The sequence below is a fragment of the Vollenhovia emeryi genome, unplaced genomic scaffold (assembly GCF_000949405.1).
Source record: "Vollenhovia emeryi isolate VEMERY1.0 unplaced genomic scaffold, V.emery_V1.0 DF939143.1, whole genome shotgun sequence".
NCBI classification, from domain to species: domain Eukaryota; kingdom Metazoa; phylum Arthropoda; class Insecta; order Hymenoptera; family Formicidae; genus Vollenhovia; species Vollenhovia emeryi.
In genome coordinates this window covers 341,034-357,689 of record NW_011967223.1, presented here as the reverse complement: position 1 = coordinate 357,689, position 16,656 = coordinate 341,034, and the positions used below count along the sequence as shown (strand labels likewise).

At 51.2% G+C, this 16,656-nt stretch overlaps 1 protein-coding gene across 1 annotated transcript in view; it reads right to left on the bottom strand.

The window, feature by feature from the left end:
* The window catches only part of LOC105566615 (ephrin-B3), a gene marked incomplete at its 3' end in the record, with an annotated part of 48,862 nt that extends 39,750 nt beyond the window's left edge, over positions 1 to 9,112 (bottom strand). Inside the window, 3 exon segments of the mRNA XM_012020758.1 lie at positions 7,720 to 7,853; positions 7,855 to 7,950; positions 7,952 to 9,112. Coding sequence (XP_011876148.1) covers positions 7,720 to 7,853; positions 7,855 to 7,950; positions 7,952 to 8,026 — 305 coding nt within the window.
* Between the last annotated feature and the right edge of the window lie 7,544 nt (positions 9,113 to 16,656).

The window sequence follows — 16,656 nt, the reverse complement described above, 5'->3', positions numbered from 1 at the left end:
GCCTGCGGCGCGAAGCTACCGGCGCGGCGACGACACGCGCAGCATCCGCGCGCTGCATCTTGACCCCCTTCTCGAGTTCGCTAAGCGTATCCTAAGCTGACCTGCTTTTGATAATAAGCATCGGGGAAAGGTGACTGGCGGCGTCAAGTTCCGGTCAAAGTTCAAATGAGAAAACTCCAATCTCTCTCAGCCGTCGGACGCTTCGGCCGCCTTTATAATATGTATTTCGCGTTGACGGGCAATGAGAAATTCTTGCGAGACATACATAAAAATGATCGCATGCAAATTTGATATTCGCATATTAATTTTTCCGTTCAACAATAATCCGTTAGTTTCCCGATCTACGGCTCGCGGCTCGCGTCCACGCTTAATTTATTAAACGTATAATCCAAAACGACTGAATTATACCCGACGGAACATTGTTGCGCCTCGCGCAATCGGCATGCGCGCGATGTAACGAAATTTATAGCTAGAAATTTGCGTCAAAAATTTACAACGACAAGCAGCACTCGTGTAATGGCGGCGATTAAGATTCCGATATGAGCATTTTTACGCCTACGTGCTGCCGCTCGGCTCGTCGTGACCGAGGCATCCGTCCGTTTCCGTGTGATTCGCTATGACGGTAGCGCGCGCCCCGGCGATGGGTTATTTCCACGAATCGACCAGCGAATTCTCAATCTTCAGGAACGGAGGGTACTAGTTTCCTCGGGGAAACCGCTGATTTGCGGTGGCTGTAAATCGATGTTGCTTTAATACTCAGTGCTGTAAAGCCACCACGGTACCCAGGCCACGAGGGCGTATAATAGGAAGCTTCTCTCTGCGGCTTTCAAAAACGAGCTTCTCACCGCGTGTACCACGGCAATTTAATAACGGGACTCGCGGCTCGTGCTAAAGTGTAACGGGTAGCCGCGGAAATTAATATTTTCCGCGAAGGCGGTTATTATTTCGCGCACTTTTCAATCCCGCGCGCGGAAAGAAATTCAATATCCCGTCTGCTGAGGGGTTCCGTCCAATCTGATTCGCGTTTTTACAACGGCATTCAATGTATCGAGTGCGTTTCAGGCGTTATCTAAGCAGACGGTGGGAGAGATACGGCACGCAGCGTTCGCAGGAAGAAAACGGAGACGCGCGTGCACCCGCGGGCAACTCACCGCTGCGAATTTCTCAAATGACGCGGCCGGCCGTTTTCCACGCGCAGTGACGCCTTTAGAACCACCTAGGCTGCGTTCAGAAACATCACCCGAGTATCTCACAATCAGTGTATCACTTTATTCTTGAAAACCGATCAATATTGACTCGAATCAATATTAAATGTCATTGACGACGGGAAAAAACTACGATTTAATCTTTTCGCACGGCTCGCATTAGTCTTCCCTACCCTTCGTCGGTTTTCAAAGTTTCCGAGCCTTTATTCATTTCATTTTATCCGAGGGGTAAACCGCTGAGGGCATGTAGTGTACAAATTTGCGGCATTGCTGGGCATTACTAGGCATTTTTTGGGCATTAGGCCTTGCTGGAGCCTCATAAAGATAAAATAAGATAAAGCAAGATAAATAAGATGATAAATAAGATAATAAATAAGATAATAAAAGTAATGCCCACTAGGAATTTGTAGGCATTGGTGTACAAGATTTTGGTCAGCGGTTTCCCCCTCGATTTTATCTGACGGGTAAACCGCTGAGGGCATGTGGTGTACAGATTTGCGACATTACTGGGCACTTTTGGGCATTAGGTCTTGCTGGAGGCTTATAAAAATAAAGTAAAATAAAGCAAGATAAATAAGATTAAATAAGATAATAAGGGTAATGCCCACTGGGAATTCGTAGGCATTGGTGTACATGATTTTCGTCAGCGGTTCACCCCTCGATCCTTGTTGCTCACCGTATGTTAAACCAAGGGATAAAATGATACACTGGGACACTCGGGCGATGTTTCTGAACGATGTCCTACTAAGCATATCCCCGACGATATGACGAAGTAGGCCGCGCTTGCGAGTTTCCGGGTATCCCCCGACGCGGCGGCCGTTTGGTATCGAGCCAAACATTCGCCATTCATTAAGATCGCTCGTGGTGACGTTGAGATGTGACATATCGGACGTAATAATCGAGCAAAAAACTAATATTGGAATCGAGTCTGTCGCCCGACGTGAAACTTGATACCTGTGTATGAAGATATCGATTATATCTACTAGCTTATCGTAAAAAAAAATGGGACGATGTTGTCGCAGCTGTTGTCACGGACATCGCTGTTTCGTCGCGATAAAATAAAACAACGTAGCTACAAATCAATGCTCGACAAAGAAAAGAGCAGCTTTCACTAGTTAAAAAAAAAGTACGCTTTGTACAAGGTCGATTTCTTTACAATAGCGAAACTGTTCGCAGTTTGTACCTGATTTGGGCGGTGTTGAAGGCTCTACAGAAGCGCAAGCAAAAACAAGCGTATTTTCAAACTCAAAAAAAAAAGCGAGAAAGAAGTGATGGCAAGAAAATCCGGCAAAAAAGAGGGAAGACTTAATAGCACCGTAGGATTGTTAGTTCTTGCCGTTATCCTGAACCCCGATGGAATTATCCTCGATGAGAGAAAGGCAGACAGACAGAAAAGAGGCAGAGAGTTCAATAATCTAGCAACGCAGATCTCGCTGCTGGCATTGAAGTCTCCAATGGCGCAACGCGTTGCGACTTCTCGCCGCCGCCTCGTGTTTTCGCGTAAAAAAATAAGCACGCGAAGAGAGATGCACGTGTTAACTTCGCACCACACATAACTCGAGAGAAGAGAGAAGAGAGAGTGAGAGAGAAATCTTGCCTGCCTATCTCGCGCAGAGATTTAAAAAACGGAGCACGACGTGACTCTCGTAATGGACGCTGTCACCGTTTGCGCAACGCGCGCGTATTCACCACTTTTTCTTTCTCTCTTTCCCCTCCTTTTTCTCCTTCCTTTTTTTCCTCTCTTAAAGCCGTACGAAGCCTACGGAGGAGCGATCCTTTTCGAGAAGCATTCTCGAAGAGGCAGTAAACGTCCGGAGCTTACGCTTCGCCCGATAGTCGCCGCGATCATCGCGGAAGCAGATTTATGATAATCAAGCGGCATCGGCCGTCTCTCTTTCTCTCTCTCTCTCTCTCTCCCTCTCTCTCGCGCTCTCCCTTGTTCGCTCGCAGCGCCCGCCAGCCGACAGCTTTCTTAAAACGAATTTCGATTTCCCAATAAGAGGCCAAGATTTACGGCCTCCCGTTTTGCCCGGGCACCTTTTTTGCGCCTTGTCACGTATCCCCACCCCTCTCGCCGCGCGTCCGGGACCTTTTTTCTTCCCGGCCTTCGCGAAGGAGGCGCACGCTTTTTTACTGCCCCTTCGTACCGTCCCACGAGCAGGAGGACGGCCTGACAGCGTCCCTCTCCTGCGCGCAAAATGGATTTTCGCACGTACCCGAGAGCCGCCCCGCTCCGTTCCCTCACGCTCCCTCACGCACTCGTTCGCTCGCGGGGTTTCGTAGCTTCGTAACTGGCTCGTGATGCACGCGCCAACGTCAAAGTCAGGTAGAACGTTGGCCTCGTAAGCGGAGAATAGAACACCCGGATTTCGCGCTGCGCCACCGGCAACCGATCCCAAACACGGTGAAACGGCCACGCTCCTGTTTCATTGAGTCGAGATAAAAATTAATCTGCCTACAAGCGAGATCAAACGGCGGACGTTCAAGTATCGGCTGGCTGGTTTCGCGACGCGAATCGGCAATCGTGATCGAGAACGAAGCAAGAAAACGGACGTGCGCGACTCGCTCGATAATTAAAGCGATTGAGATTTTTAGATCGGATATGATACAAGGGAAACGGAAGGTATGATGTTGAGAGCAGTGGTCGGAACGATCGAACGTCAATCGACGTTAATTGCGATCGTTAATCGAAGGGAGCCCAAGTTGGGGAGGAAATCGGACGGCTTCTTTTCGCGCCGCGCACAAAAATGGAGACGTCGTCAGGTGATCGGCGGGTCTGCGGGATGCAAAACATGAGTGGCACACGAGCGAACGGAGACGGGACATGAGCCGGAAACGATCAAACTTAAACAATGAGACCTAAGATTTGCGAATTTCAATCGATTTTTCAATTTTCAGCATTGCTTTCAAAATGGTTGCTTACGTTCTCGACTATTACTGGTCACTTTTCTTAAGTCTCAAATCTTACTACACGGTGAGAATTTTCTCTTAAAATTTACCCTAAAAATCATGTAATCGTACACAGTGGGAAAATTTGTGTTTTCTTGTTTAAAAAATGCCGGTTAAAATTTTTGTATTAAATGTTTAACACATTCATGTGTTAATTGGACATATTGCTCTTGTGTTAATTGACCTCAAATATAAAATTATTAAAATAACTGAAAAGAAATGTTAAAACAACACAATGTGTACTTACTTTTTAATCTTACACAATACATATGTTCTATATTATTAGTAACAAGATTTATCTGTTAACATTTACAGAATAAAATGTTGCTTTTATTTTATATAACATAAGCGAGAGTAATTTTGAACCGTCATTTCACTTATTCCATCTGTAAAAATTACCTTTTTAAAAATTCATTTTGCCATTAAAAATATATTAATTTTACAGAAAATTTATTTTAATTATTATTTTAAATTATTTTAAGATTCGCATTTATTTTGTGTCAAAATATTAACAGAGTATTGGTGTGATCATTTAACATATCCATATTATGTTAAATTAACACAAAACTTTGTGTGAACCGTTTGGGACATGTGACATCTGTTAAATTTAACACGAATTTTCAACTGTGTGAGACAACATCTTCAAGAACTTTTATGTGAGTTTTCTGAAATTTCAAAAACTCATAAAATTCTTCGAAATGCCGTATTGTCCCACGATTACATGATTTTCAGGATAAATTTTAAGAGAAAATTCTCTCCGTGTACTTAAATTTTATCGCGTACCTGGGCCAAGAGTCTCTCGCGGATCAAGGCCCAAATCGAGGGGGAAGCCACTGATCAAAATCTTGTACACGAGTGCCCACTAATGCCCAGTGGGCATTACTTTATCTTATTATCTTATTTTATCTTTATAATGCCCCAGCAAGGCCTAATGTCCAAACTAATGCCCAAAAATGCCTAGTAATGCCCAGTAATGTCGCAAATCTCTACAGCACAATGCCCTCGGCGGTTTCCCCCTCGGCCCAAATACGAAAAAATTGAAACACTAATTGTAAGACTTAAGGGACGTAACTAATGACAATCAAAAATGTAAGCAGCCGTTTTGAAACTTGATGAAGCAATGCTGAAACTCCCGATTGGATGAAATTCTCAAGTCTCTCGCGTGTTTCCAGCTTCACTCGGATCACCTCACGCCAGACGAGAGAAATCAACGGGGGTAACGAGGTACTCGCGTTTTTCCTTATACAGCGAAAAGGGGGGAAAAAACGTTACGAGATTGCAGCGGTTAACCTTAGCGCGCGCGCGGTTATGCAAGCGAACGGCGCAGGGGTCCAGGTTACGAAGTCGGTCACAATGTTACGCGCGTGCACGCTTACGTACGTACGCGGATGCATTTGCGATTCGTCGCGCCTTTGCGCGCCGCCAGACGAGAGTCGTGTTCCTCGGCCGTTCTTATCGATCAATTACCGCTAAAGAGGCTGCACGCCGCGAGAGATGTGTCGCATTAGGGAAGGCATTTAGCAGTACGGTGGGTCGTTCGGGCCTCGAGGCGAGATATCCCTCGAGGAATCCCGGGATTAAGCGAGATTCGCTGCTGCCGCGTACGACCTGCGAAATTCTTAACGCGTTTCGAGAATTCCCGCGGCCCGGAAGTCGCGGCGATGCCGCGCGCGCGCGAGAATCCCAGGTATTCGACGGTATCCGGGATCGTTGACGCGCGTGAAATCATCAGCGCGTGGAAATATCGCGATATCCCCGACTCTTGGAAATTTTCAGTTTCGCAACTCGCAACTTGCGCTCGCGCGCGGCGGCGGCACCGGCGGAAATTTCCCCGAGTTCCAGAAATATCCAACTTTCGACTCCGGAATTTTCAATATCGGCAAGAGTTCCGGACTTACCGCGGCAAAACAAAATTACCTCTCTTTCGTCAATCGCGCGGGGATTGGCTACCACTACCGTTACACACCGAGACTCTCCTCCTGCGATCTGCATCGAGCGCGCCGCCGCGCGCGCAAACACGCTCTCGCGCGACCGCGGCATCGGCCACAATATTGCGCCTGCCATAATCCCGGCGCAGTTTCTGACACGTCGCTTCCGCCTCTCTTTTTCTCCGCGATCGCCTGCAATTTGGACGTCACGGGGAAACGCCGCGCTCGGGGAAGGGGAGGGGGCAAGGGGGGCAGGGGGGAGCGGCCAATTCGCCGGCGCGGCGCATTAAAGTCGTACCGTACGTACGTACACACACTGGCGCTGCTGCAATTTTGGCAGACGCGATACCACGCCCGGCGCGATAAAAGCTCGCCGGAAGTGGAGAGAGAAAGGGCGAGAGAGACCCCTACGTGGAACGGGAGGAGGATGACTGTTATTCGAAACGACGACGACGACGACGACGCCGGTTCCGCCGTGAGAAATCGATTCGACCGGCAAAACGCTCGCTCGCAAACACACCCCGGTGACTTTTAAACGTCTTGGCACGCGCGCCAAACGCCGATACGCTTCTCCTCGCTCGTGCGACTCGTTAACGACAAAAGGAAACACCGTGACGCGACGAGAAAGAGAGAGAAAGAGAGAAAGAGAAAAATGTTGATGCACCCCTGGGAAAAGAAACTTGTCGCGGGATTTACGGAAATTTCGGAGAACGAGAGAGAGTCCCGCGTCGAGCAAAATTCGAATTCTGACCAAATCCGCTCGCACGAATGCGCCGCGTTCTTTATGGAAATACGCGGATTATGAAACGAGACCTATATTTCCCCTCCCGCGCACGTAACGCTATCTGATCCCTTGCTCCATATTTAGAATCGAGAACGAACGATCGCGATTCGGCGAATCAAATTCCTGATAGTCGTTAATGTTTCAAGCGAACGTGCGCAGTCCGGAGCGTAATTAAATTGCAGTTTAAGGGCAATCTAATCGCGGCTGCTCCACTTCACTGGGGGATCCATACTTCGTTCGACAATCGAGATGTCTCGCGGAGGGCACGAAAAGTCGCGATTTTCGCAAGGCGGCATCTTCAAGCGAGCACAAATTGCTCGCGCGAACCAGAACTTTAGCCAGAGACTCGTCGAATCGCGCATCGGAGATCGAGGACTCGACCGATGGAAAACGAAACGAGATCCGATTGATCGAGTTCCGGTCCTCGGTCGGCAATTCTCAAACTTCCATGCGTAGTCCGACGCGGGGGGATTTAAGCCTGATCTACAGTTTGCTCTTCGCGTCCAAAACCATTGTATTTTACAGCCAAATGAATACGTTTAAAAATCCGATACTTTGCACATCGCACAATCGTACATTGTCGACAAATGTTGAAGCGTATCGATTTGCCTGCACAAAGTAGAACGTTTCCAGTCACAAAGGACACATTGTAGATCGGGATTTAATTCGTTACTGATCATCCGCTGGAGCGCTCTTCGCGATCGATCGCGTAATCCTCGCCGAATGCGTCTCATTTCTCGTTAATCCGCACAAAGGTTCTCTCGCTTGGAGGAGATCAACGCGATCGATCCTCGGATCACGTCGCCGGGAAATGAACGGGGAATCGCGTAAAACTCAGACGCCGCGCACTTACATGGAATTCGTGGTGTTCCAGTACATGCTGATCGTCTTGGCGCAGTTGCTCACAGTCGACAGTAGCACCGTTTGCAGGCACACGAGGAACACCAGGGTCACGAAGGACGTGGAAACCATGGTAACAACGACGACGAGACGACGGGACTTTGGCACCGTCACTCAGGCCGGCCGTGCTCGGTCAACGACGACGACGAGCGCGAACCGCGAGGCACAGCACCCGGGTAGCACTTTCGCCCGCGACCCCCCGTCGCGGTCGTCCACAACCACCTACTTCTTCCACCACTGTTGTCGCACCTCCACCACATCCACACTCCACTTTAGCCTAGGTATATTCCTCTTGCCCGGCGTATCCCGGCGATCCGTCGCTTCCTCCACCTCCTCTCGCGGGGGCGATCCTTGGGCACTTGGCGCGCCGCGCTCACGCCGTCATCGCGGCTGCCGGCGAGTCCCGGAGCGTCCGGTGCGACGAGCCACGGCGATCCTCGGCGCGCGAGGGCAGAAGGTCCGGGCGATCGCACTTAAGCCGCGTCACTCGGCGCGCTGTTGTCGACGGTGTCCCAAGTGGCGCCGGTCCCATGGAGCCAGCCAGCGTTTCTCTCGTCGGGGGCGCAGCCCGCCGGGTGGTTCATCGGTGACGTCCTCCTCGGGTGATCCGCGGCGGCCCGACGCCGTCGGCACGCACGGTCAGCGATCGCGCGCGACGGCGCGACTCGGCATGTCCCAGGTCCGCCGCGCGGTTTTTCCCCCGCCGTCGGCGGCAGGTGTCGAGAGGAACGCGCGGAGCGTGCGTGAAACGAGTACTCCGTGACGAGACGGAGCTAGGCCAGCGCGCACGCGGCACTTTTCAAGCGCACCGTCTCGTACCTCCACATATCCGTAGCGAGATCGCGCGAGACGCCGAGCAGAGAGAGAGAGCCCGTCGGCGTCGATCCCGCAGGTGCTCCCGCGCGACTCCAAGCAACACACAGGTAAATCCTCACTCCGTGGCGCGCGCGCGCGCGCACTCACACTCGATCTCAACGATCTCACGGTATTATCCCTCTGTCGGGGGGCGCACAACACTCGAGTATTATCCTCCGACTGTGGCGTGTCGGCGCGAATCGCACTCGCCGCCGTGTAGTCCAAGTCGCACTCCCGACTGTATTCCCACGAGGCACCGGGACGGAGCTCCGGAAGTCCGTCCAATTACGTTATCGCAGCCGCGAGAATCCGCGCGGTCCGAGCGAGTACGGTCGTCGGAGCACGTATGCACGCGCGAGCGCCCGAGGGGAGAGGCGTCGATGATCCTCTCGGCGAGACTCCGGCTCGCTTTTCGGCGGACTGAGCGTAACGGTGACCACGCAGCACGGTGTCGCGGACGCGTCTGTCGGCCGAGCGCTCGTCTCGCGTCGGCCGACTCGGCTGACGGCGGCGGCGGGGTGGGGATGAGCCGAGCGCCGGCGGAGCCGCGCGAGGCCGACCGAAGCCGCCCGAAGCCGCTCGGCTCCCCGCCGTCGCGTCGCGTCGCGTCGCGCGCCTCCCCGCGATTGCACCGCCGGGCTCCGCGATTCTCGCAAGAGTACAACGTCGGCATTACGCCTCTCGCGAGCGAGACGTCGGCTTAGAATCGCTCGCTCTTTCCCCTCCCCCTTCTTTCCGCCGCGTACAAGTGCGTGCGGTTCGCCGCGGTTGCACAGTGACATATACATGGGGGTTTTTTTTTTATATTTTAGATCCGCGACTTCGAAGACGCGCCGGCGGAGCAAAGGTGCAATTTTACGACGGGTGTCGCATTTGATTCAAGACGCGCGGAATGTGACCTCGAATCTGAGAGTGAGAGCAAAGTTCCAGTCGAAACTGGGACAACGTTTGTTATCTCTGCGAAAACGAGCGAGGAATGAATGCGTTTAGCACGATACCAACGTGTCGCATTTTATTGCCAGGTGGAGAACGACGCTTAAGGCCTGGTTTCGCCAACGTCGCTTAAGTTTTAGCTGAGCTTTAGAAAGAGACAGCCGTGAATTAAACTAAGATTAAAGTTAAGCGACGTTTGGTGAGACCGGGCCCTAGTCGTCTCTATCCTGACGCATCGGCGCGTCGGGCTTTTCGTCATCTTTTCAAACGGGAATGAATACGTACGGAGAGCCTCGCGAGATTTTCACGGGGGTTTCTCGCAAGTCAAAGGCCTCGCTTCAATATTTTTTTGGCTTGTTGCTTCATGCACGGACACGCGACTGACACAAAGCAGATCAAACAGGCTCCGCCGTCACGCCGGCCGCTATTTCGGCCCCGACGACTGCCGACGAGTCCAGCTCAAACGCCGAAGGAGGAAGAAGAAGAAGAGAGAGAGAGAGAGGGGGGAGGGCAGTTTGACACTCATTAAGAAGAGCAACCGCCGTGGACGAATTCGCCCCGGCGGTCTCGCACAAAACTCAGCAGGAATTTAATTTCGGCAGCGCGAGGCGCCGCGACGGCACGCCGAATATTACGTCGACGGCGTCTTCTCTTGGAGTCTCGTTACCGCCGCGTCTGAAATTTCCGGGCCTCCGGAACGTAATCGAGGTGACTAAGCCGCGAGAGGGAGGAAGCGACACGGCTCGCCCTGCTCGCGGGCTATGAATTAGCGCGCACGTGTCGCGACGCTCCGTTCTTTCCTTCCCCGCGCTCTCTGCAGGGGCTCTTAAGAGCGAGAGTGCTCCCGTGACTTACGATCGGCGTTACGTTCGCGTTTCCTGTTACGATCTCGCGCGCGTCGTGTCTCCTCCTAATTCTGGTCCCGCCTTTTCGCTGCGCTCGCGAGAGAAAGAGAGAAACGCACGCCGCTCCGGAACGGAATCCCAGTAAACCCTGCCGAGTCTAAACGTGGGATTATCGGGGAGACGGTGTTCTCTGATAAATCTAAAATCGCCTTCTGCTCGATAAACATTTAAAAAAAAGAGGTGCCTGTATCGCTTATATATCGCACAGAGAGAACAAAATAGTCATTTTTGGACCCAACCATATTTTTATAATTCCTCCAACGCAAGTTATGGTTGACCTAACAATGTACATTGTTAGGCCAAAAATGACTATTTTGTTCTCTCTGTGCGGCATGAAATATCTCGGCTGACGGGGAAAGAAGCTTGAAATAAATTTTGGAAAAGTTGAAAGAATTTTCTGTGTCGTTATTCCATCCCGTCCACCCTTGAAAATGACTTTGCGACTCATCTTTAAGTGGCTTAAGATCCTAACGTGGGTCCTGGCGATTTCTTTTTCAGAGCTTGGAGCTTGGAGAATCGCAAAGACCGATCTCTAATCCTACAACTCCGAAAGATTTCTCTTTTTCCCACAAAGGACCGACAATTTTTATAATTCCTCCAACGTAAGTTATGGTTGACCTAACAATGTACATTGTTAGGCCAAAAATGACTATTTTGTTCTCTCTGTGCGGCATGAAATATCTCGGCTGACGGGGGAAGAAGCTTGAAATAAATTTTGGAAAAGTTGAAAGAATTTTCTGTGTCGTTATTCCATCCCGTCCACCCTTGAAAATGACTTTGCGACTCATCTTTAAGTGGCTTAAGATCCTAACGTGGGTCTTGGCGATTTCTTTTTCAGAGCTTGGAGTTTGGAGAACCGGAAAGACCGATTTCTAATCCTACAACTCCGAAAGATTTCTCTTTTTCCCACAAAGGACCGACAATTTCCATGGGAAAACGAAATCCCTTGCGCTCTTCGATACCTGAGCTCACGACGTGTCCGCGCGCGTGCATCTGCGGATGCGCTCGAGTACGTGGCGCCCTCAACGCGGAGAGGCGATCATTGTCCTCCGTATTGCTCTCCCGTGTGCAACGATCTCCGGGGCACATGCTCCCTCTCGGAGATCTCGAAGAACCGGTATCTACCGGCCCACGGACAGTCATGTCGGTCATTAGTCGGACTAATGTAATGCTTCAAATTCTATCGGGGCCCATGGCGCCGGGACGTTGCCGTCCGTCCTCCCACTAAAGCGTCGAATCGTTAATATATACGATAGGAACGAGGCCGTTGCCTGTTTTGCATTTTGTATTACGCTTCCCTACCCGGTTCTTTTTGTTTCGTAATTAACGCGGTCATCGCCGAAACCCGAGATAAGGGATTGGTCCTCGTTAAGCCGGGATCGACGGCGTTCCACAGATTAATTTCCGCCGGTGCGAATGACAGCGATTTAGCAAACGAGAGCGGCACGCACATGCAATATTGCGACATGACATTTCATTGGTTTATCGCGAAACGTTTAACAATGATTAGATAGCGCGCGGATTACTCTCACGCAATGCGTTCCCCTGAAAAGAAATCGCATTTGCATTTACGCGTACTCACCGCCGGCTGATTTATTAACATTCGTTTGTTAATTGGATAAATGACTACCATTAGGCCACTCGCTTGTTGTATTAATAATGGCGTGCTCTCACTCCCTCGCTCGCCAAGTCGAAATAATAGCGGCAGCAAGCCGTGATAATTCGAGGAATGGAAACAAAACGGATACGGCGAGCGGTTATTCGTCGAAGCGTTGATTTTTCTGCCCCGTCACGGGCGATTAAACAGGCGCCCGTGTATCCGTAAAGCTTCGATCTGTCATTTCAGCCTAGTTTATGTATCCTCCCTATGCGCCCAACATTCCTCAAGGAGATTCAAATGTGAAAGATTACGGGTTGACGCAATCTGATATTTACGCTTGAAAAATTTTACTCAAAGTCTGTACGGGAGACGTGCGACACGATGCGCAACGCATTTTCTAAATAGCGACGAAAGAGAAACTAATAAAGGGAGGCAACGCGGGGTAAATAAAAAAGAGCAAACTTTAGGGCCGGTTTTAATAAAGTCGAGTCACGCTTCGTACAGGGAGATCTTTAAATCGTCCTCAAACAAACCCGGCTCGGTCCTTGATCGTTGACCCGCGATCCGTTTGTTACACATCTTATCCGCGCGTCCGCTCCCTCTCTCTCTTTCTCCCGCTTTCCTTGGTCCACGTCTCTTTCTCCGTGCCGTGTGCAAAGCAGCCTCGCATGAGAGCACGGCACAATGGAGGTATTAAATGGATGTAAGGTAGTGGGTAAAGCGGTAGTGAGCAAAGCTGACCAGAAACGTGTATACGTACGAGTGTCTCGAGCAACGCATCACGAAAATGAAAGTGCTTCGCAAAGATTGGTTGCCGTCGACCTTACCGCCGGTCTCCGCCGTCGAGGGGCCGAGGCAGGAAGACCGGGAAAAAGCTAAATCCTGTGTACATATTACCGGTTCGAGCACTTTTCAGAGAGAGAGAGTTTTCTTCCCCTCCCGCGGGCTCTCCGCTCGACCGTTCGAGCGAGAAACCGCAGACGCATTCCGGAAGACAGGTGCGATTCTTTGGGAAACGGCGCGCCGCCTCGGAAAAGTTATGGCGAGCGGTTACCTGAAATCGGGGTCTTGGGGAGGCATCAACAAACACGCGTCTCGGCATCTATCAGACTGTCATAATAAGTCCTTACGTCGGCCGCTCGTTCGTATCCGGACGGAACGTCATTTTACAATCATCATTTTTGAATTATGGATATTACGGGTAAGATCCGTCGCATTTTATTATGAATAGCAGCGGCGCCTTTCGCAAGTTTTCTTCTCGAGAACCTATTAATCGTCAAGATCGTCCGAAGACGAGCGCACGGACGTTTAAGAGCGGGGCAGGTGCAGGGTTCGTCGAGTGCTCCGGAGAATTTGACGAAAACTCGCGGGGAGAGTGGCGTGTCTCGAATTTGTGCTCGCTCGGGCGCGAACGATCGCACATGAAAGAGAGGATGAGTCACGCTCGGGGAAGCTCGCAGCTCGGTGATTACAGGAAATTTACTATCGCAATCATATCGAGGCGCGTGTAAAAGTGACGATCGGAGAACACAAGTTCTGACGTAATAGACTAATCCGAGATACCACGCGAGATAAGAGAGTTTCTTTCGTAACGCCCGTAGAAACGGTTGTTACGAGAGGTTGACCGTAGATATAGCTCGTAGATTGTTATCCCGGCCGCGCCGATAGGTCGCTGATCCTACGAAACGATCCGCGCGCGCGCGCGCGGGGAACGGATTATCATATGTTAATAAGTCCCGGGAACCGTAAGCCCGGCTACGTCTAATTTGCGAGGTAATCGCGATCTTTACTCGCACAATACGAAATTCTCAACGGCCATCGATCATCATTATTTATCGCTGTTCGCCAAATTCGTATCGCGCGTACGCTCACGTCGCTCCGAGAGGAAGGAACACGCGCGTGTGAGTCTGCGAGCGCGTACACGCACTCTCACGCCGATCGGCGGCCCAATCCATTTCGCTTCATTACGGTGCTCCTCGCGCCAAAGATCCGAGGCTCTTCTTCCTGACCCTGCCTTGAACTATGATTGGACACGTTACATCGATCCTCGTCGATCCTGATTCGAAGCGTCCCGAAGCGCGCGGGTAAACGCTTCACCGGGGCCTCTTCTCACCTTCGTCAATCGCGCTGACGATATCGCCTCGTATCGGCCTGTGGCCTTTCCGCGAGCAAAATAGAAAGACACGAGAGGGAGGATGAGGTGGGCCGAGACGCGCTTCGGTCGGTCGGTCGGTTGGTTGGTTGGTTGGTCGGTTGGTTGGTTGGTCGGTCGGTCGGTCGGTCGGTTGGTCGATCGATCGATCGATCGACTGGCGCTGAACGAGCCCCGACACCTGTGGACCCCGCGCGAGAGAAACGCTTGAACGCGCGAGCCGCGATGCCCGAAGGATCCATTAGCCATTAGCCAACGCTCATGCCCGTCAACTTGTCAACGACGGAACAATGCGTCCGGCGAGAATAGAAATCGATTTTTACGCTTCCCTTTTATGACGCCATCGTCTCTCGCGCCTGCTCGCGCCATTCTTCCCCCGCGACTCGCGTGTCAGCGGGCCGCGAACTCCGCCACGTGAGTTGCGTAAGCGACATCGCCTCTTTCGCGAATCCCGATCGCGCTTGTTCTTCGAGATCGGGGACTCTTACGTGAAGGGAAAACTTCCTCGCTTCTTCTCGATTAAAATATATACGCAGATAATATTATGTAAGTAACGCGAGGATATATGTCTGGAGGAAGCAATATAAGATTTTTATCGTTGATATTGTCGAACTCGAGTAATTGAAAAGAACGGAGCAAGACGGTTGGCGATACTTTTCTATGCGCTCCCGATTTCGTCCCGGCATTGGGAAGCAGCGATGTGCAGACGCCGAGACAATGGTTCCTCCCCGTCATCCTTTATTGTTTCGGCCGCGTCTGGAATCTTAAGAAACTACCCCATTATTATACATCCATCTAGAGGAACCCTAGCCCTCTTCTCTTCCCTCGTGTAATCCCCGAAATAAACCAGCGAGCCCACGAGACACCTGCGTGAAATCGAGCGGCGTCTAAAGGCGCTTGCGCGAGGCCTCACTAATCAAGTTTTACGGGCCCTTCTAAGTCTCGAGCATTATTTTATAGATGCATATAAAGTATCGCATAATATTTACGTTTCTGCGCGAGCGTGCGCTCGTTAAGTCCGTTTTATTGGGAAGCCAGCGCGCAAGTTATAATTAACCCCTTCATTTCCAACGTGCATTACGATGGACACACTTTTCCCCCGTTCGCAATACATGCGCAAGCGTATAATTTTACAAATGTTCCAGGGGTACAGTTCGACGTTGTGCTTTAAAACGTTTGGCGTCACCTACAATTTTCAAGCAAGAAGTCCCAGAGTGAGAGAGAGATAGAGAGAAAGAGAGAAATTCTTGTCGAAAACTCAGGCGCTCCTCGCAAACATTAAAAAGAGTCATCTCATTTTATTCAGCCACTAATGGATCCTAATCATTCTTATGAAACATCACATGTTTGGCTAAAATCGTTCCTGCCACTCGCGTCACAGATCAGGCCAGTCGCGTCGCTTCCTTCATCTCGCGGGTGGACCTCCGGCGTACGTGCTTACGTTACACGTCATTACGCGTTTGAATGCTCGACAAATTATGCCACGAGCGTCGCGTATGCTCGTCGAACGGCGGATGCGTCACGGTACCAACGCGGCCGCGGCGCATTCGTGCCGGCGAACCTCAGGAATCTCTTTCACAACTCTCTGACGCCGCGCCGGTGGACGACGGCGTGGCTTTCCACGGGAATCGAATAAGTAGCATAATACACGCGGATGGAATACGTATATGCGCGGGTCGCATAAAGTCTCGGGCGTGCGGTGCCGATGGGCAGAAAGCATAATGGTCCCCCCGGCTCTGTGCCATAGGTGCACCGCGTTACGGGAACGGAGGTGTGCGCTCTCCTGTCTTCGTGCGCCTCTCCTTCCTCGTCTCTCCGCATACTGCGAGCACGCGCGTTTGTAACCGCGTGCACGCACACACCGGTGGGTAACCGATACGCGTTTGTACCCATCGTCGGGCCGAGAAAAAGAGAGAGACAGAAAGGAACACAATGGCAAATGGTATTCTATTATTCCAGATGGGGTCCCGCGCGCATCTCTCCTTCGTTGCTCACGGGGTCCGAGGAATGCAGGCATGAAATCATTCTCCAATATCTCACCGTAGGACTCTCGTACTCTCGTCCTTTCGTCCCCCTCCCCCCCATCTCCTCTCTCTCCCTCTCGCCGCGACGTTGCAAACAACCACCCGTCCGTAACCCAAAAGTAAACCCTAACCACCGGCATCCCCCACGTCGTGCGATACGCCCCTGTCTGCGCTGGTCATTCATCACTCTCGTCTAATAATCCTCTTTGCTCGCCGAGGTAACATTAATTGTGGCACGAGATGCATCGCGCTGAATGCGGCGGACACGCGCGCGCGTGTGTGCGCGTCAAGACGCGCCCCGAACGATAATGATCGATACTCGGTTTTTTTCTCGCGGTTTTCACTTTAGTCCGGATTATGGTGGCGCGGCCTTTTTATTCCTTGTCATCCGTAATAGCCGCATTTAAGACTGAATGGTGCT